This window comes from Planococcus citri, chromosome 4, assembly GCF_950023065.1.
Source record: "Planococcus citri chromosome 4, ihPlaCitr1.1, whole genome shotgun sequence".
In the NCBI taxonomy this organism is placed as follows: domain Eukaryota; kingdom Metazoa; phylum Arthropoda; class Insecta; order Hemiptera; family Pseudococcidae; genus Planococcus; species Planococcus citri.
In genome coordinates this window covers 65,406,674-65,427,530 of record NC_088680.1, presented here as the reverse complement: position 1 = coordinate 65,427,530, position 20,857 = coordinate 65,406,674, and the positions used below count along the sequence as shown (strand labels likewise).

The 20,857-nt window shown below is 33.8% G+C and overlaps 1 protein-coding gene across 11 annotated transcripts in view; it reads right to left on the bottom strand.

The window, feature by feature from the left end:
- Window positions 1-20,857, bottom strand: part of LOC135844912 (uncharacterized) — a 145,717-nt gene that overhangs the window by 102,462 nt on the left and 22,398 nt on the right. Inside the window, exon 4 of one of the 11 annotated variants that reach the window (XM_065363297.1) lies at window positions 2,998-5,250. The exons of 8 other annotated variants lie outside the window; for them this stretch is intronic. In XM_065363297.1, the coding sequence (XP_065219369.1) occupies window positions 3,224-5,218 (1,995 nt within the window). In that variant the 5' untranslated portion in view covers window positions 5,219-5,250 and the 3' untranslated portion in view covers window positions 2,998-3,223. Of the gene's footprint in view, window positions 1-2,997; window positions 5,251-10,228; window positions 12,711-18,250; window positions 20,395-20,857 lie in introns of those variants that run through there. 2 more of the 11 variants (XM_065363298.1, XM_065363296.1) reach the window with 2 other exon arrangements.

Below are 20,857 nucleotides of genomic sequence, written 5' to 3'. Positions count from 1 at the left end.
GAAAAAATTAAAAATTAAAAATTTTTTTTTTCAGGAATTTTTAATTGTTATGAAACGGTCAAAAATTGAATCAGGTATTACCCTATCGACTGTTCCAAGAGATTACTGCTAATTTTTGACCAATTTGAAAATTCAAGAAACAGTAAAAAATTCGATTTTCATACCTACCTAAGTACCCACTGATTTTTTTCAAAAAAAAAAAAAAAAGTGATGAAATGAATTAAATTTCAAACTTTTTGAAGGAAAAGAGAGAAAGTTTGAAGTAGGGTAAAACCAGCCCTTTTTGCAACTCTGATCATCTCTCCTGATCAGTGATCACAAAAACAACTCAAATAGAAAAACCCTACTCTCTTTCTGTTTTAGAGTCTAAAGTATCGATAAAGCCCATTTTCAACCCAAAGACAATGGCAATTTCTGACAAAAAACAAGACTTAAGAACAATTTTTGAAAAAAGTGAGGCTTTTTGGAATTTTTTGAAAAAAAAAAATTTTATTCACCATTTTTATAATTAAAAAGCTAGAATTTTTACGATTTTTAGCAAAGAGCAGAAACATGACTTTTTGGGAATTAATTTACAAAACCAATTTTTGAAAAAAAAGCGATACTTTTGAATAAGTTTTGAAAAAAATAAAATAAAAATCTGTAGCAATTTTGCCAAACAATAAAATTTGACAATTTTAAGCAAAAATCAGCCTTTTATGAGAATTATTAACAAAGAAGTCGCAATTTTTTTCGATAATTGAGGCTTCTTTGCACTTTTCAAGGTGATAAAACAGCACCTTTTTGTCATCATTGGCAATTATAGGTAGGTAAAAACGCGACACTTGTAAATGGCATTAGTTTCGTTCAAAGTTATTTAAAATTCCAGGAGAATGAGTCCAAAAGTGAATTATTGACCAATTAATCGGTATATTTTTAACATCACCTGAAAACTAATTTATCGATTCGACTTTTTCAATCTTCGAAAACTTTGAAAATGATGACCCCCATTTCCAGCTGAAAATTCTTCAAAAATCAAACGTGCCGATATAATGGATTTAAATTTTCTGTCATAATTACACATAACCTACTTTGATAGGTCGCGTGATACTTCCTAGGAAACCCTCAAAACTCATGACCCCAGGTTGTGCTCAAAATTCTTCAAATAAAAAACACATTCGTCGAAATACTTTTCATTTTTCGCGACATTTTAAATCATTTTGATAGGGTGGAATTTTATTAATCAAGGTCTAATTTTTAGCTCGAATCAAGACATTAACTCTTGAAAATTAAGATCCAATTTTGGACTCAAAATGCTTCAAAAATGCTCGAAAAATACTTTCGCAGAAATACCTGAATTTCTCGCAACATTTTAACCTATTTTGATAGGTCACATGGCACTTTTCAAAACTCTTAAATACCAAGACCTAAACCTTGAGCTCGAATCAAGGGACACTTACTGTTGAAAATCATGACCCAATTTGTTCTCAAAAAAAAGTCTGGATGGAAATTTTCTATTTTCTACCAAAATTGCAACTCATTTTGATAGGTTGACATCTTTCAAAAAAAAAACCTCAACTTAATTTTGTTGGGCTCAAAATTTATAAAAAATGTTCAAAAAACATATTCGTCAAAATATTCAAATTCTCTGCTAAATTGTAACTCATTTACACAGGTTGCATGTCACTTTTTTTTTTGAAATAATCGGAAAGTCAAGACCAAATTTTAGGTTCAAACATTTTCTATAAAATTCTGTATTTCTAGCGAAATTTTAACCAATTTAGTAGGTCGTGCAATACTTCTTCAAACATCGTGAAAATCACGACTCAATTTCGGTCTCAAAAGTTTTTGAAAATGTTCCAAAAAATATTTTCGTCAAAATATTTCGATTTCTAGCAAGATATCTGAAAAATTGACTCACTTTCGGACTCGAAAATCATTGTAAATTCTCAAAAACAGTTTCTACAGAAATTTCAACTTATTGTGATTGGTCGTATGACAATTCTTCGAAAATACGGTAAAATCGTGACCCAGTTTTGGGCTCAAAATTAGCTCAAATGCATTTATTCGAATTTAACGCGAAATTTTGATGTATTTTGATAGGTATTGGATACCTTTTTCGAAAATCAAAAAATTCAAAGCCCAATTTCGAGCTAAAAAACTCCAAAAAACACATCTTTGAAATAGACTATTTAAATTTCTCGCGAAAATTCAATACATTTGATAGGTCGCATGACACTTTTTAAAAAAGACTTAATTGCGACAGGAAAATTTTCCAAAAATTGTTTCAAAAAATATTCTGATAAAAATTTTAAATTATCTGCCAAAATTTCAGTCCATTGTGATAGCTTGCATGACACTTCAAAAATCACGATCAAAATGAGCTCAAAAATTCTTCAAAAATGCTCAAAAAACATTATCATCGCAATTTTTGAATTTCTGGTGAAATTTTAACCCATTTTGATAGGTCGCAAGGTCGCTTTCGAATAATTCTACTACGAGTAGGTACAGTTCATTTTCACTCGTAAATTGTTTGGTGAGTACTCCACCTTCCTATAATGTGCAAATACGAGAATCCAAAATACGTCTTTTCCGACGTTTTACAACCTAATTGAATTTATTGGCCTGGAAAAATCCAAGCCGAATTCGATTTTCAGAACACTTTTCGACAGTTGGTCTGCGGACTAAAAAAAAAAGTGATTTCGTCTCTTAACTTACCCACGTTAGGGCATCATTCTCTCGAGAAAAATAAAATCAAAAAATGAACTAAAATTGAAAACTTGAAAAGAATTTTTGAAAAAAATCAAGCTAAAAATTTAAAAAACTATACAAAACCTTAAAAATCAGATTTTTTTTTAAATCTGCAAAATTATCAATTTTTTATCTTTTGCCATGATAAGTACAAATTTATAACCCCTGAAACCAAGTTGGAAATTTCTATATTTAGAAAAAAAAACACAATTTTTTGCAAATTATTTGTCACGTATATATAGGCTAGTAAAAAAAGTAAAAAAATTGAACAAAAAACATAAGATACCTAAAACAAACTTTGAATTTAGAAACATTACTTAATCAAACACAAGTAAAGTAATCACTAATCACATAGAAAAAAACCGTTGAAAAACAAATACGAAATAATAATTCCTGGAAGATCAACGCAATCGAAAAAAATCCATAAAAAACAGTCTTCGTAACACTAACCTAAGTAACAATCGAAAAATACGAATAATATTTCAAATTACCCTCACTCATTTTCTCCATCCTCCTCCTCATCACCACTTAAGTAACACTCATCGAACCCAGTATCGTACTTAGGATCTTGTAAATCTTTAAATCCGTCAAAAAACTTGTCCATTTTCTCTCGAGAACCAAGGGCCCATAACATAATCCTCCTCCAGGCTTGATTCGTATTCGCGTTCACCATCGTTCTCATGAATTCTTCGTTATCTTCTTCAGATTTGGCCAGTATACAAAACATTCTGAACATAATGTTCATTTCATGCTTCACCTCCTGCTCACCGCACAGACGTTTGCCTACGTGCACGATGTTGTTGAAAATCCTACGTTCGATATATCTTTCTTTGATGAAAGGACAAAAAGCAGCCGAGATCGCGCGCAATTTGCATTCTTTGGGGTCTTTGCTTTCATCTTCGTCTTCGCCTTCGCCTTCATCTTCGTCTTCGTCATCGTCATGGTCTTTGATTTCGTCGATAAACTTGCCAAAAGCGTCGATCTGTTCGTCACTCGGGGTTTCCCAACCATCTATGAATTCTTCGGGCAATCGAACGAAATCTGGTATCATTTTTTTCTTGTAATCTGTCCTTTGGCTCGGTTCGGACAGCAAGATGTCAAGAAACTGGTTTATCTCTATGATGAGTCCGATCTCCAATAATTTATCCAAACAGGCCTTCATAAGATCAGATTCGATGATACGTTTCTTAAATTCTTTCCTCGCTTGAGAATCTGGTAGACAGATCTCTAATAGAGTTCTCAGAGCAGGAGGACGTACTTCGATGATTAAATTAGTCCATTCTTTAAGCCAGAACCGCGTTCGGTACTCGACGTCGCCATCTGATAGAATTTGCAAAAGCATCGCGTCATCTCGAAGTCTGTTATTATCATCTTGCATGTCGCTGTACCACTTATTCCACTTCAACACGAAGTTATTGTTTTGTTCGCGAAATACGAATTGTTTCAAATGACTCGGCGACGTTTTCCATATCTCCATCGTGTATTCAGCCATCCAAGTCGAATCACTGTCGCATACGTCCTGTGGGCATCTAAATATAGCCAACAGCATTTGAATATATTGTTTACCGCGTAACGTAGGCTTAACGAAATTCCAAAACTGCAGACATTGCTCGACAGGCATATCACACGTGATATTCTCCATCATCTGGACCACGTTCTTCACGAAAAGATCTTTCTGCTCGAGTTCGGTATACAAGGGTATAATATGCTTTACAGTACGCATCGGCAGAGTCAACATTCTATCATTGGCGAATTCTTGCCTCTCTTCGTCCTCCAATTGTGAGAAAAAATACCTCAACGCAGTTACGTTGCACGGAGGAGTTTCCAGCAGGTATAATTCTCCAGATTGATCATCATCTTCGGGCATCTCTACGTCTAATCCTTGCCTCGCACTATCCCAATACAAAATATAGTTATTCTTGGAGAAATCGTCGATTTCCGTGCAATCGTCCACGTCCAGCCAATCGTACGTATCGTACATTTCGTCAATCTCGCCTTCCATGCAATATTCGCAAGCCATTTTAAATTTCTCTTTTTCGGTCAAATACGTACCACGGATCAGTTTCTCGGCGGTTTTGACGTAATCTATTTCGCCATCATAGTTCCAAACAAATTCGGCTAAGAAATCAGACGTAAGGAAACGACGCTCGTTCACGTCACAGATCCAGAAGAATACATTTGAAGCGGATCCTGCGTTTACCATCACCCAGCGTGAGATTTCGGTACCGACGAACTCGATCTGATCCGTCATTTTGGAGCGAATTACAGCAATGGGTGGCAGATTTGATAGCATTTTGTCGACGTGATCGTTGATCCAATCTCGTAATATGAAACTTTTCGATGGATTGCTGATGTTTTCGGCGTCGCGATTCAACTCGTCGAAAACCAGATGTCTCGCTATAACACGAGTCGATATAAGTTCTAGTTTCGGTGGTGAATAGAGAAACATAAATCTCTCATCATCGATTTCCGAGTCCGAGTCATCCATTTTGGGTTATTGTCCGGTGGCAATAAAAAAATCTGAAATTTCACCAAATCTGGTAAGTAATTTTCAACTCACTGAGTTCAACACTATGTTTAAGTACACGAAGCACCACGCCGTAAGCTTTCAGCTAGCACTAAAAAATACTTAGGTAGGTTACTTCACTACAGAACGTTTAATAATACCCATATACACGATCAAATTCAACCTTTGATAATTTCCAATCTATTTTTATTTTTGGATTTTTGGGGAATTATAGAGTTTGAAAAAATTCAAAAAAGCTGTTTCAAGAGCGATTTTGAAATTTTTTTTTATGAAGTATAATTTTTTTCAGCAAAGTAAACCAATGTGAATTACTTCTCCAATCGCCACACATCAACAACTAGTATTTCTAGACCATTTTGGAGTCTCCGGCAATTTTTTAATTCTTTTTCAGAAATTTCTAATTGTTATGAAAGGGCCAAAAATTGAATCAGGTACCCCATCGAATGTTTCAAGAGATTACTGCGAAATTTCAGAAGTTCTATTCAAAACGAATTTTTGACCAATTTGAAAAATATTCAAGAAACAGTAAAAAATATCCGATTTTGAAAAAATTAACATGGATCATCCTTTTTTTTTTCAAAAAAAAAAATAATAATAATAATTAGGGCTAGGATCTTTATGATAATGCTTTTTTTGGGAACCGTTTGTTTCGCCGCGGACGTTTCGCCGCGGACGATTCGCCGCGGACGTTTCGCCGCAGATCGTTTCGCCGCCGCCGAAAAAACAGGAAAAAGGTCATTTTTAAAAAAGCGTTCGTTTCGCCGCCACGGTGAAATATTACATAATGATGAAAAATGAATTTATGTTTGATAAAATTATAAGTACGTAGGAGGAGCATTCAAAAACAACTGAGACCAAAGCCATAAAACATTCTAAAAAATGCATAGGTATATTTCAAAAAAATTTTAATAACTTGAATAGCACTTCCCCCTGACTCTGTGCCCAAATTTTGGCGAGTCTACAACTTTGCGAACGTGTTTGAGGAGCTTTTAAAGTTGACCAGTATGAAAATCGCGTATCCCATTTTTGCAGCGGAACTCAGAATCATTATGGTATTCGGATCCAAGACCATTATTTGAGACATGTTTTTGAATATTTTGGGTCAGAGTCAGATGAAATAAGCAGCCATTACAGAACATCTCTCATTCACCATGTACTTATCTTATTATCTACTTCTCATTCAGTTCATTTCATGTACGTACATATAAACATTAGGTATCTACTTCCCATTCACTTGCATTTTATGTATGTACAGATGTGTATTACGTAATATATCACTGTGGCGGCGAAATGAACGCTTTTTCAAAAATTACTTTTTTTCAGCGGCGGCGAAACGATCTGCGGCGAAACGTCCGCGGCAAAACAATAGGTACCCGCTTTTTTTTTGTAGCAACACCCTATACGGCATAAATATATTTTCTTTGCGTTTCATTCCATTCTGAGGCGAATGGTGAAAGTTGATAGTGCTTTTTTTTGCTTTTTTTGGGTGTAAATGCTTTAAAATGCTTATTTTGGGCAAAAAAGGCGGAAATTTTGCTTTTTTGGGGCTTTTTTTCGTCGTTAGCGCTTTTTTTGGTAAAAAATTGGTAAAATGAAGAAATTAGTTCCAATAATGCAAAAATTTATCAACTTTTTGCACATTTTTGAAAAAAAAATAGTTGTTAAAAAAAGATGAGTTCAAAAAAACAAGGGGGAAAAACCGAAAAATAACAGATTCAGTTTTAATTTTTCAATTTTTATTTTATTTCATTTTTTATTAAATTTTTAGTTTCAGTTTTTTTCCTTTTTTTCTCATTTTCATCTTTTAATTCATTTTGGTTCAAGTTGTACATATATTTAAAGAAGGTATCTTGCTTGGTTTGAAAAAACCTTCATTTTGATACGTAACATGGTAGGATTTGATAGCGCTTGTTTTTGCTTTTTTCTTGCATTTTTATTGCTTTTTTATAGCGCTTAAAACGTGTTTGATAGCGCTTAAAAATCCTAGCCGTAATAATAATAAAAACAATAACATCTATAGTAACCATAAAAATTCGAAAAAAATAACCAAAAACTCTCTCAAAAAAAACATTTTGCAAAACATTTTAATGCAGAAATAAAATCACAAATCTATTCAACTGAAATTGATGTAAAAAAATTACGTAACAAAACATTCGAATTGAAACCTAATAATGAAACTCGATCAAGACTTTGCCAATTGCGGTAAAATGCGAAGCTTTTTACAATTACTGACCAAAAAAAAGGATGATGTAAGTAAAGGTACACAGAAAAGTGAGACTATTAACGTAAACAAATTTTTAACCACCCTCAGTACTCAATTGCTCCCAAAAAAGAGTTACAAAACGTTTCAACGTAGAAAAAAGTCACAAAAACCAAAACACGACAAAAATTGAATTACATTTCAAACTTTTTCAACAACAACAGGGAATGCTTGACAATTTCTGGCACAAAAATCTATGAGACAAATCCTGGCAAAAAACAAGACTTATGGACAATTTTTTTAAAAAGTGAGGCTTTTTGGAATTTTTTGAAAAAAAAACTGAAATTTTTTCACTCTTTAATTAAAAAGCGAGAATTTTTACAATTTTTAGCAAAAAGCAGGAAGATGATAGAACGACACTTTTTTGTCACCATTGGCGATTTAAAAACCAAAACTTTTGGACAACTTCTGATTTAAAAAAAAAATTGTTGGTAAGTTTTTGCAAAAAAAAAAAACGAGAATTTTTGACAATTTTAGGGCAAGAGCGAGACTGACAATTTCAGCAAAAATCAAAATTTATTGGCAACGATTGGCCCAAAAGGGATACTTTTTCGTCATCTTTGTTGAAAATGAGATTTTTTTCAGTTTTTCGGTTAAAAAGCGAAACTTTTTGACATTTTATTTTTGTCAATTTTTGTCAAACAAGCAGAACGTTTGGGTAATTTTTTGAAATACTTAAATGAAGTCTTTTTGTTTAGTTTATAATTTTGACCAAGGTGAGATTTTTTGCTATTCTTGGCAGAAAGCGAACAATTAGTAACAATCTTTATCGTCATCTAACAAGGCAGGGTTCTTAATTTGATTTTTTTTGAGCCTCCAGTGAGTTTTCAAATTTTTCAGAAAGGGCTAAAATGAACTTTAGCCTCAAACGTGCCGATATAATGGAATTTTTTAATATTTTCTGTCGAAATTGTAACCCACTTTGATAGGTCACGTGATACTTCTTAGGAAACCCTCAAAACTCATGACCCCAGTTTGGGCTCAAAATTCTTCAAATAAAAAACACGTTCATCGAAATATTTGAAAATCTCGTGTCATTTTAAATCATTTTCGTAGCATGGTAGTTAGAAAATCAAGATCTAATTTTTAGCTCGAATCAAAAATTTATTAAGTGATCCAATTACCGACTCAAAATTCTCCAAAATTGCTGGAAAAATATTTTCGCAGAAATATCTGAATTTTTCGCGAAATTTTAACCTGTTTTGATTAGGTCACATGACACTTTTTAAAAACTCTTAAATACCAAGACTCAAGACCTGATTTTGAGCTCGAATCAAGACACTTACTGTTGAAAATCATGACCCAATTTGTTCTCAAAATTCTTCAAAAGTACTCAAAAAAAAGTCTTAATGGAAACTTCAACTCATTTTCGATAAGTTGCATGACATATTTTTGAAAAAATCATATCACGATCCAATTTTTGACTCACAATTTTTCAAAAATGCTCAAAAAACATATTCGTCAAAATATTTAAATTTCTTGCCAAATTGTAACCAATGTACCACAGTTTGCATGACACCTTTTTCAAAAAATCGAAAATCAAGACCCAATTTTAGGTTCAAATGTCTTCAAAATGATCAAAAAACAGTTGCTATATAATTCAGAATTTCTGACGAAACTTTAACCCATTTTAATAAGTCGCGAAACACTTCTTCAAAAATCGTGAAAATCATGACTCAATTTCGGCTTCAAAAGTTTTAAAAAATGTCTCAAAAAATATTTTTGTGAAAATATTTCGATTTCTAGCGAAATACCTGGAAAATTGACTCAATTTCGGACTCGAAAATCTATAAAAATTCTCAAAAACAGTTTCGGCAGAAATTTTTGATTTTTTACTGAAATTTCAACTTATTATGATTGGTCGCATATGACACTTCATCGCGAATTCCGAAAATCAGGACACAGTTTACGACTCGACTTTTCACCAAATTCTAAAATATATTTCGATAGGTCGTATGATACCTTTTTCAAAAATCAGAAAACTCAAAGTCCAATTTCTCGCGAAAAAAATTCCAAGAAAACTTTTTTTTGAAATATTTTTGAATTCCTCGCGAAATTTTAACCCATTATGATAGGTCACATGACACTTTTTTTTAAATTTTAAAAATGACGTAATTTTAGGCAGCAAGTTTCCAAAAGTTGCTTCAAAAAAATTCAGTAGGAAATTTTTGATTTCCTGCCAAAATTTTAGTCCACTGTGATAGCTTGCATGACACTTTTAAAAATCTCAAAAATCACGCGCGATCAAATTTTGGACTCAAAAATTCTTCAAAAAACATTTTCACCCATTTTGACTAGTTACAGTTCCTTTTCACTCGAAAATTGTTTCGGCTTGAGCACTCCACCCTCCAAATGTGCAAGTGCAAAAATCCAAAATACGTTTTTTCCAACATTTTACAAGCAACATGTTATGTAACTGAAATTTTTGGCCTGCAAAAATCCGAGCCAATTTCGATTTTTAGAACATTTTTTGACAGTTGGTCTGCAGACTAAAAAAATGTGATTTCACCTTTTTACTTCCGTTTGGGCCTCATTCTCTCGAGAAAAATAAAATCAAAGAATAAACGAAATTGAAAACGTGAAACTAATTTTCGATAAAAATTAAAAAACCGAATAGAGCCGAAAAAAATCAAAAAAATCCACAAAATTACTCATTTTTAATCTTTGGCGATGATAAAAAATCCAGAAAAGTATTTCTTTCAAATCATAAATATATTTTACGCAACATTTTTTTATTTTATCAAACTTTACAACACGTCGTACATTCATAACTGCAACGTACGTAAGTCATTCAAAAATTTATAACTATTGAAACCAAGTTCAAAATTACTATATTTAGAAGAAAAAAAACATCAATTCGTAACTCACAAATTACACGTCACGTTTAGTAAAAAATGGAAAAAATGGAACAAAAAACATAGGTAATACTAAATTTAAATTCAGAAACATTATCCAATTACAACATAATGTAGATACGGTAATCATTAATCAACTAAGTAATAATATTAAAAAAATCGTTGAAAAACCACTTCGAAATATTACTCTTGGAAAATCAACTCAAACGAAAAAAAAATCCATAAAAATACAATAATCGTAAACACAAAGCAACACTAGGAGAATATGAATAATGAATATATTATAATCTACGCAATTCGAAAACAAATTACCCTCACGCAAAGTCTCCATCCTCCTCATCACCACTTACACGACACTCATCGAACCAAGTCTCGCACTTAGGATCTTGTAAAACTTCAAATCCATCAAAAAACTTCTCCATTTTCTCTCGAGAACCTAGAGCCCATAACATAATCCTCCTCCAGGCTCGATTCGTATTCGCGTTCACCATCGTTTTTATAAACTCTTCCTTATCTTCTTCAGTCGTGGCGAATATATGATACATGATGAACATGATTTTTACATCAGACTTCACCTTCTGCTCATCGCACAGACGTTTGGCTACGTGCAAGATGTTGTTGAAAATCCTACGTTCGATGAATCTTTCGTCGATGAAAGCAACAAAAGCAGCTGAGATCGCGCGCACTTTGCATTCCTCGGGGGTGTTTTCGCCTTCATCGTCTTCGTCGTCGTCATTGTCATCGTTATCGTCACGGTGTTTGATTTCGTCGATAAACTGGCCAAAAGCGTCGATCTGTTCGTCACTCGGGGTTTCCCAACTACGTACGAATTTCTGGGGCAATCGAACGAAACCTGGTCTCATTTTCTTCTTGTAATCCGTCCTTTGGCTCGGCTCGGACAGCAAGATGTCTAGAAACTGGTTCATCTCGATAATGAATCCGACTTCGAGTAATTTATCCAAGTAGGCAACCATACGATCAGATTCGATGATTTGTTTCATAAATTCTTCCCTCGCTTGAGTATCTGGTAGACAGATCTCCAATAGTGTACTCAGGGCTGGAGGACGTACTCCGATGATTAAATTGGTCCATTCTTTAAGCCAGAACCGTGTTCGGTACTCCAAGTCGCCATCTGATAGAATTTGCAAAAGCATCGCGTCGTTTCGCAGTCTGTAATTATCATCTCGCGTGTCGCTGCACCATTTATTCCACTTCAACACGAAGCTGTCGTTTTGTTCGCGAAATATGAATTGTTTCAAATGACTCGGCGACGTTTTCCATATCTCCATCGTGTATTCAGCCATCCAATTCGAATCACTGTCGAATGCGTACTCGGGGCATTTAAATATAGCAATCAGCATTTGAATATATTGTTTACCACGTAACATAGGCTTGACAAAATTCCAAAACTGCAGACATTGCTCGACGGGCATTTCAGTCGTGATATTCTCCATCATTTGGACCACGTTATTCACGAAAAGATCTCTCTGCTCGAGTTCGGTATACAAGGGTATAATATGCTTTACTATACACATTGGCAAAGTTAACATTCTACCATTTGCGAAATCTTGCCTCTCTTCGTCCTCTAATTGGGAGAAAAAATACCTCAACGCAGATTCGTTGCACGGAGGAGATTCCAACATGAATAATTCGAAAGATCGATCATCGTCATCATCTTCGGGCATCTCTACGTCGTATCCTTCCCTCGCACTATCCCAATACAAAATATAGTTACTCTTGGAGAAATCTTCGATTTCCGTGCAGTCGTCGACGTCCAGGCAATCGTACGTATCGTACATGTCGTCAATCTCGTCTTCCATGCAATATTCGCAAGCCATTTTAAATTTCTCTTCTTCGGTCAAATACGTATCACGAATCAGTTTCTCGGCGGTTTTAACGTAATCTATCTCGCCATCAAGATTCCAAATAAATTCGGCTAAGAAATCAGACGTAACGAAACGACGCTCGATCGAGTCACACCTCCGGAAGAATACTTTTGAAGCGTGTCCTCCTGCGTGTCTCATCACCCAGCGTGAGATTTCCATACCGACGAACTTGATCTGATCTGTCATTTCGGAGCGACAAATTGCAGCAATGGATGGTAGATTTGATAGCATTTTGTCGACATGAACGTCCATCCAATCGTCCAATATGAAACTTTTCGATGGATTGCTGATGTTTCCGGCATCGCGATTCAACTCGTCGAAAACCAGCTGCCTTGCTATGAAACGAGTAGATATAAGTTTCAGTTTCGGTGGCGATGAGAGAAAAATGAATCTGCCATCGTTGATTTCTGAGTCGTCCATTTTGCGTTATTGTCTGGTGGCGATGAAAAAATCTGAAATTTCACCAAATCTGGTAAGTATAATTTTCAACTCGCTGAGTTCAACACTATTGTTACACGAACCACCGTAAGCTTTCAGCTAGCACTAAAAAATATGTAGGTAGGCTACTTAGTACAATACTTTCAATATTACCCATAGACACGATCAAATTCAAACTTTGATAATTTCCCAACTATTTTCATTTTTGAATTTTTGATGAACTTTAAAGAATTGGACAAAATTCAAAAAAGCTGTTTCAAGAGCGATTTTGAATTCTTTTTTAGCTAAGTGTATTTCTAGGTCATTTTGGACCCTCTACCAATTTCTCAATTTTTTCCCCAGAAATTTCCAATTGCTATGATAGGGCCAAAAATTAAATCAGACACCCTATCGACTGTTTCAAAAGATTACCGCGAAATTTCAGAAGTTCTATTCGAAAAGGAATTTTTAACCAATTTCAAAATTCAAGAAACAGTAAAAAAAATCTGATTTTCAAAGAATCAACATGAATCATACTCACATTTTTCAAAAAAAAAAAAAAAAAAAAAAAAATGAATGTTCATGTAAAAAAAATACGAAACAAAACATTCGAATTGCAATCTAATAATGAAACTCGATTAAGACTTTGCCAATTCTGGTAAAAAGCAGAGCTTTTCAACAATTACTGACACAATAAAACGATAATGTAAGTACAAAGAAAAGTGAAACTATTTTCGCAAACAAATTTTTTAGAAGTACTAAGTACTCAATCGTTTCCAAAAAACGTGACAAAACATTTCAACGTAGAAAAAAAGTAACAAAAAATAGAATATGACAAAAATTGACATTTTCAATTAAAAAAAAATTGAATTACTTATATTTTACATTTTTTGAAGAAAAAGAGAGAATGTTTGACAATTTCTGGCACACTTTGAAAAAAGTGAGGCTTTTTGGAATTTGAGGAAAAAAAACTGAAAATTTTTCACACCTTCAAGTAATTGGAAAGCGAGAATTTTTACAATTTTTAGCAAATAGCAAGAACTGGGAATTAATTTCCAACGAATTTTTGAAAAAAAGCGATACTTTTGAATAAGTTTTGAAAAAAAATCTGTAGCAATTTTAGCAAAAATCAACCGTTTATGGGAATTATTAACAAAAAAAGTCGCAATTTTTTTCAATAAGTAAGGATTCATCGCACTTTTCAACAAGGTGATAGAACGACACTTTTTTGGTCATTATTGGCAATTATCAGGGTGTCTACCGGAATTTTTTTGGCCGAATATCGCTACCTTTTCACTACCTTTTCCACTACCTTCTAAAATATTTCTCCCCCCCCCACACACACAACGATTTTTCCGTCTTTTTTTTTGGTTGAACTTTGTAATTTTTTACATTGGAGTAAGTACACGATTTCATCAATTTGAAATCAATTTCAATGATTTCATAACCATTGCTACATTTATTCAAGTTGATACAATTTCTCATGTGTATACATGTAAAAAAAAAAAACAAAATGAGCGAACTGGAAAAATTAAAAAATCAACTAAGATTTCGAGAAAAAAATTCTTCAAAAAATGAAATATAAAGGATTTTTTTTGGCAATGGTTTTCAGGGTGTCTAGTCCAACAAAATTTCAAAATAAAAAAGCAGGACTTTGGCAGGACATTTTTCAAACACTTGTGAGGGGAGGGGGATGGACTGGGAAAAATTTTACATTTAAATTTTTCACTTTTCCAACGTCGTTAAACATCCCAAGATTTTTTTCAAGCAAGTGGATGTCCAGAATATAATTTTGTCATTTCAATTTTTGATTTTATTTTCAACTTTAAGGTCCTTGTTACTGTAATGAAATTGGGCGAATAAAGAACTTTCTTCAAAATAAAAAAATTTAAAAAAATTAATGGAAAATTTGAACAACATTTGGAAAAAAAATATACCAATTTTTCGAAAAAGCTAAAGAAATTTTGTATTTTGAGGGGTATAAAAACGTTGTTTTCTTGGGTGATGAATGAAGAAGTCCATTATTTTTGCATCAAAATTTTAAAACTTGAATGATTACTTTTTTTTAAAATTCAAACCTGAAAAAAAAACAAACGAGCCCGAGTGAAGCGAGGCTAAGAAAGCGTTCAAAAATTCATGTTTCAAGTAAAAAAAAAGTTTTTTTTATGGAGGTAAGGAAGTATTTTTCTGATTGAAACTTCGAACATTTCTTGAATTTGAATATAATAAGTTTTTTATACCGAAAAAGAAGAGCAAATAGCCCGAACGAAACGAGGGCAAAAGCTTTCAAAAATGTGTAATTCAAGTTCTAAAAAAGTCAACAAATGAGACATTTTCTGCAAATTTTTTCTTGCGAGGAAAATCGGATTTTCCACTTTTTTTCATTTTTCACTACCTTTTAAACAAAATTGCTGAAAATCACCACTTTTTCACTATACTTTCACTACCGACTTTCAAAATCACTAACCAAAACTTTTGGACAACTTCTGATAAAAAGTAAAATTTTTAGGAATTTTTTGCAAAAAAAAAACAACGAGAATTTTTGAAAATTTTAGGGCAATAGCGAGACTGAGAATTTCATCAAAAATTAAAACTTATATCGGTAACTATTGGCAAAAAAAAAAAGATACTTTATCGCCATCTTTGTTGAAAATGAGATTTTTTCAATTTTTCGGTTAAAAAGCGAGTTTTTTACATTTTTATTTTGCCAAATAAGCGGAACATTTGGGTAATTTTTCGAAATACATTGAATGAAGTCTTTTTTTTTTTTTGTTAAAAGGCGAAAATTTTCCGCAAGAAACGAGACTAATTGGTAATATAGACATAAGTGAGATTTTTTGCTATTTTTGGCGGAAAACGAACAATTCTCAACAATCTTTATCGTCATCTAACAAAGGCAGGATTCTCAATTCGATTTTTTTTAGCCTCCAGCGAGTTTTCAAATCCTTCAGAAAAGGTCTAAAATGAACTTCAGCCTCTGTAGTTTCGTTCGGTGCTATTCAAGCGCCTTATCATTCGTTTCAAGAGGTTATCGCGAAATTCCAGGAGAATGAGTTCAACAGTGAATTATTGACCAATTTAAAAAAATTTCAGAAAAAGTAAAGAAAATCAAATTTTCAAAAGAGGTACACAACGATCGGTTTTATTCGACAAGATTTCTTCAAAGTTGCCCAAGGGATTACTGGATAGGAAAAGAATCACTGTTTGACCTTTTTGGAGCATCCTGCGAGTTTACAAAATTTCCACAAAGATTTCAAATCGCTTTGAAATGGACACAAACTTGAAAACTAATTTATCGATTCGATTTTTCAATCTTCGAAAACCTTGAAAATGATGACCCCATTTCAAGCTGAAAATTCTTCAAAAATCAAACGTGCTGATAAAACGGAATTTTTTAAAATTTTCTGTCGAAATTACATATAATCCACTTTGATAGGTCGCGTGATACTTCCTATAGGAAACCCTCAAAACTCATGACCTCAGTTTGAGATCAAAATTCTTCAAATAAAAAACACAATACATTCATCGAAATACTTGGATTTCTCGCGACACTTTAAATCATTTTGATAGCGTGGAATTTTCGAATCAAGACATCAATAACTCTTAAAAATTTATTATGATCCAAAATTAGACTCAAAACTCTTCAACATTGCTCGAAAAATATTTTCGCAGAAATATCCGAATTTCTCGCGAACTTTTAACCTATTTTGATAGGTCACATGACACTTTTCAAAACTCTTTAACTACCAAGACTCAAGATCTAATTTTGTGCTCGAATCAAGAAACTTGCTGTTGAAAATCATGACCCAATTAGTTCTCAAAATTTTTCAAAAGTACTCAAAAAAATCTTAATGGAAATTTCAACTGATTTTCGATAGGTTGCATGACAATTTTTTAAAAAAAATCATATCACGATCCAATTTTGGACTCACAATTTTTCAAAAAACATATTCGTCAAAATACATATTTAAATTTCTCGCTAAATTAAATTGTAACCAGTGTATACAGGTTGCGTGACACCTTTTTCAAAAAATCGTAAAATCAAGACACAATTTTAGGTTTAAATGTCTTCAAAATGGTCGAAAAAACATTTTCTATGAAATTCTGAATTTCTAGCAAAATTTTAACCCATTTTATTGCGTCGCGGCGCAACACTACTTCAAAAATTGTGAAAATCATGACTGAATTTCGGCTTCAAAAGTTTTTAAAAATGTTCCAATTTCTAGCGAAATACCTGAAAAAGTGACTCAATTTCGGACTCGAAAATCAATAAAAATTCTCAAAAACAGTTTCGACAGAAATTTCTGATTTTCCACTAAAATTTCAACTTATTATGATTTGGTAGATTCCGAAAATCATGACACAGTTTTCGACTCAACTTTTCACCAAATTTTAATACATTTATATTCGATAGGTCGCATGATACCTTTTTCATAAAATCAGAAAACTCCAAATCCAATTTCTCGCGAAAAAAATTCCAAGAAAACATTTTTTTGAAATATTTGAATAATTCCTTGCAAAGTTTTAACTCACATGACACTTTTAAAAATTTTAAAATGACTTAATTTTTGGCAGCAAAAGTTTCCAAAAATAGCTTCAAAAAATTCTGTAGACAATTTTAGTCCATTATGATAGCCTCACATGACACTTTCAAAAATCTCACAATTCACTATCAAATTTTGGGTTCAAAAATTCTTCAAAAATGCTCAAAAAACATTTTCGTTGCAATTTTTGGATTTCTCGTGAAATTTTCACCCATTTTGATAGGCTGCAAGGTGGCTTTCGAATAATTATTCTACTACTTACAGTTCATTTTCACTCGAAAATTGTTTGGGCCTGAGCACACCATCCTCCAAATGTGCAAGTGCAAAAATTCAAAATACGTATTTTCTAACGTTTTACAAGCAACACGTTATGTAACTAAAATTTTTGGCCTGCAAAAATCCGAGCCAATTTCGATTTTAAGAACATTTTTTGACAGTTGGTCTGCAGACTAAAAAAATGTGATTTCGTCTTTTTACTTCCGTTTGGGCGTCATTCTCTCGAGAAAAATAAAATCAAAGAATAAACGAAATTGAAAACGTGAAACTAATTTTCGATAAAAATTAGAAAATCGAATACAGCCGAAAAAATCAAAAAAAACCACAAAATTACTCATTTCTATTCTTTGGCGATGATGAAAAATCCAGAAAAGTATTTCTTTTAAATCAGAAAAATATTTTACGCAACATTTTTCTATTTTATCAAACTTTACAACACGTGGTACATTCATAACCGCAACTTAAGTCATTCAAAAATTTATAACTACTGAAACCATGTTCAAAATTACTATATTTAGGAAAAAAAAAAACATCAAAATCATGACTCACAAATTACACGTCACGTTTAGTAAAAAATGGAAAAAATAGAACAAAAAACATAGGTAATACTAAATTTGGATTCAAAAACATTATCCAATTACAACATAAATAAGGTTATCAACTAAGAAGTAATAACATAATAAAAAATCGTTGAAAATCGAATTCGAAATATTATTTTTGGAAAATCAACTCAAACGAAAAAAAAAAATCCTCAAAAAAACAATAATCGTAAACACAAAGCAACACTAGGAAAATATGAATAATGAATATATTATAATACCTACGCAATTCGAAATCCAATACAATCACCCTCACTCATTTTCTCCATCTTCCTCATCACCACTTACATAACACTCATCGAACCCAGTATCGTACTTAGGGTCTTGTAAAACTTCAAATTCATCAAAAAACTTCTCCATTTTCTCTCGAGAACCAAGGACCCATAACATAATCCTCCTCCAAGCTCGATTCGTATTCACGTTCACCATCGTTTTCATGTACTCTTCCTTATCTTCATCACTATGGGCGAATATATAAAACATGCGGAACATGATTTTTACATCTAACTTCACCTTCTGCTCATCGCACAGACGTTTGGCTACGTGCAAGATGTTGTTGAAAATCCTACGTTCGATGAATCTTTCGTCGATGAAAGGAACAAAAGCAGCTGAGATCGCGCGCACTTTGCATTCCTCGGGGGTGTTTTCGCCTTCATCGTCTTCGTCGTCGTCATTGTCATCGTTATCGTCACGGTGTTTGATTTCGTCGATAAACTTGCCAAAAGCGTCGATCTGTTCGTCACTCGGCGTTTCCCAACCATTTATGAATTGTTCGGGCAATCGAACGAAATCCGGTATCATTTTCTTCTTGTAATCTGTTCTTTGGCTCGGTTCGGGCAGCAAGATGTCTAGAAACTGGTTTATCTCGATAATGAGTCCGATATCCAATAATTTATCCAAACAGGCCTTCATAAGATTAGATTCGATGATTCGTTTCTTAAATTCTTCCCTCGCTCGAGTATCCGGTAAGCAGATCTCCAATAGAGTTCTCAGAGCAGGAGGACGTACTTCGATGATTAAATTGTTCCATTCTTTAAGCCAGAACCGTGTTCGGTACTCGACGCCGCCATCTGATAGAATTTGCAAAAGCATCGCGTCATTTCGAAGTCTGTAGTTATCATCTTGCACGTTGCTGTACCACTTATTCCACTTCAACACGAAGTTGTTGTTTTGTTCGCGAAATACGAATTGCTTCAAATGACTCGGCGACGTATTCCATATCTCCATCGTGTATTCAGCCATCCAAGACGAACTTTTGTGCCCTACGTGCTCCGGGCATTCAAATATAGCCAACAGCATTTGAATATATTGTTTACCACGTAACATAGGCTTGACAAAATTCCAAAACTGCAGACATTGCTCGACAGGCATATCACACGTAATATTCTCCATCATTTCGACCACGTTCTTCACGAAAAGATCTTTCTGCTCGAGTTCGGTATACAAGGGTATAATATGCTTTACTGTACGCATTGGCAAAGTCAACATTCTACCATTGGCGAAATCTTCCCTCTCTTCGTCCTCCAATTGAGAGAAAAAATACCTCAACGCAGTTACGTTGCACGGAGCAGTTTCCAGAAGGTATAATTCGAATGATTGATCATCGTCTTCGGGCATTTCTACGTCTAATCCTTCCCTCGCACTATCCCAATACAAAATATAGTTATTCTTGGAGAATTCTTCGAGTTCCGTGCAATCGTCGACGTCCAGCCAATCGTACGTATCGTACATGTCGTCAATCTCGTCTTCCATGCAATATTCGCAAGCCATTTTAAATTTCTCTTTTTCGGTCAAATTCGTACCACGGATCAGTTTCTCGGCGGTTTTGACGTAATCTATTTCGCCATCGAAATTCCAAACAAATTCGGCTAAGAAATCAGACGTAACGAAACGACGCTCGTTCACGTCACAGATCCAGAGGAATACATCTAAAGCGCTTCCTTCGTTTACCATCACCCAGCGTGAGATTTCCGTACCGACGAACTTGATCTGATCCGTCATTGCGGAGCGAATTGCAGCAATGGATGGTAGATTTGATAGCATTTTGTCGACACGATCGTTGATCCAATTTCGTAATTTGAAACTTTTCGATGGATCGCTGATGTTTTCGGCGTCGTGATTCAACTCGTCGAAAACCAGATGTCTTGCTATGACACGAGTCGATATAAGTTCTAGTTTCGGTGGTGAATAGAGAAACATAAATCTGCCATCATCGATTTCCGAGTCCGAGTCCGAGTCCGAGTACGAGTCCGAGTACGAGTCATCCATTTTGGGTTATTGTCCGGTGGCAATAAAAAAATCTGAAATTTCACCAAATCTGGTAAGTAATTTTCAACTCACTGGGTTCAACACTATGTTCAAGTACACGAAGAACCACGCCATAAGCTTTCAGCTAGCTCTAAAAAATACGTATAGGTAGGCTACTTGCTACAATACTTCTAATATTACCCATAGACACCATCAAATTCAAACTTTGATAATTTCCAAACTATTGATAGAGGGCAGATTGGCCCCACTGCCGTAAGGTAGTGCTTATGTTATGAACCCCTTATATTGAAAATATTGGTAACGTCTGAACTACTTTAGGAAATAGGCTAAGTACAAATATATACGCGAGACATACTCGCGCATATAAGGCGGCACCCTTCACTAATTAAGAAGGGTCGCGAGCCTTTGACGTTTATGGCCCAAGATAGGGATTTTGGACATAAATAACTAAAATCACATAAATTCTTCAATTTATGTAAAAGTATTTGTACTTAG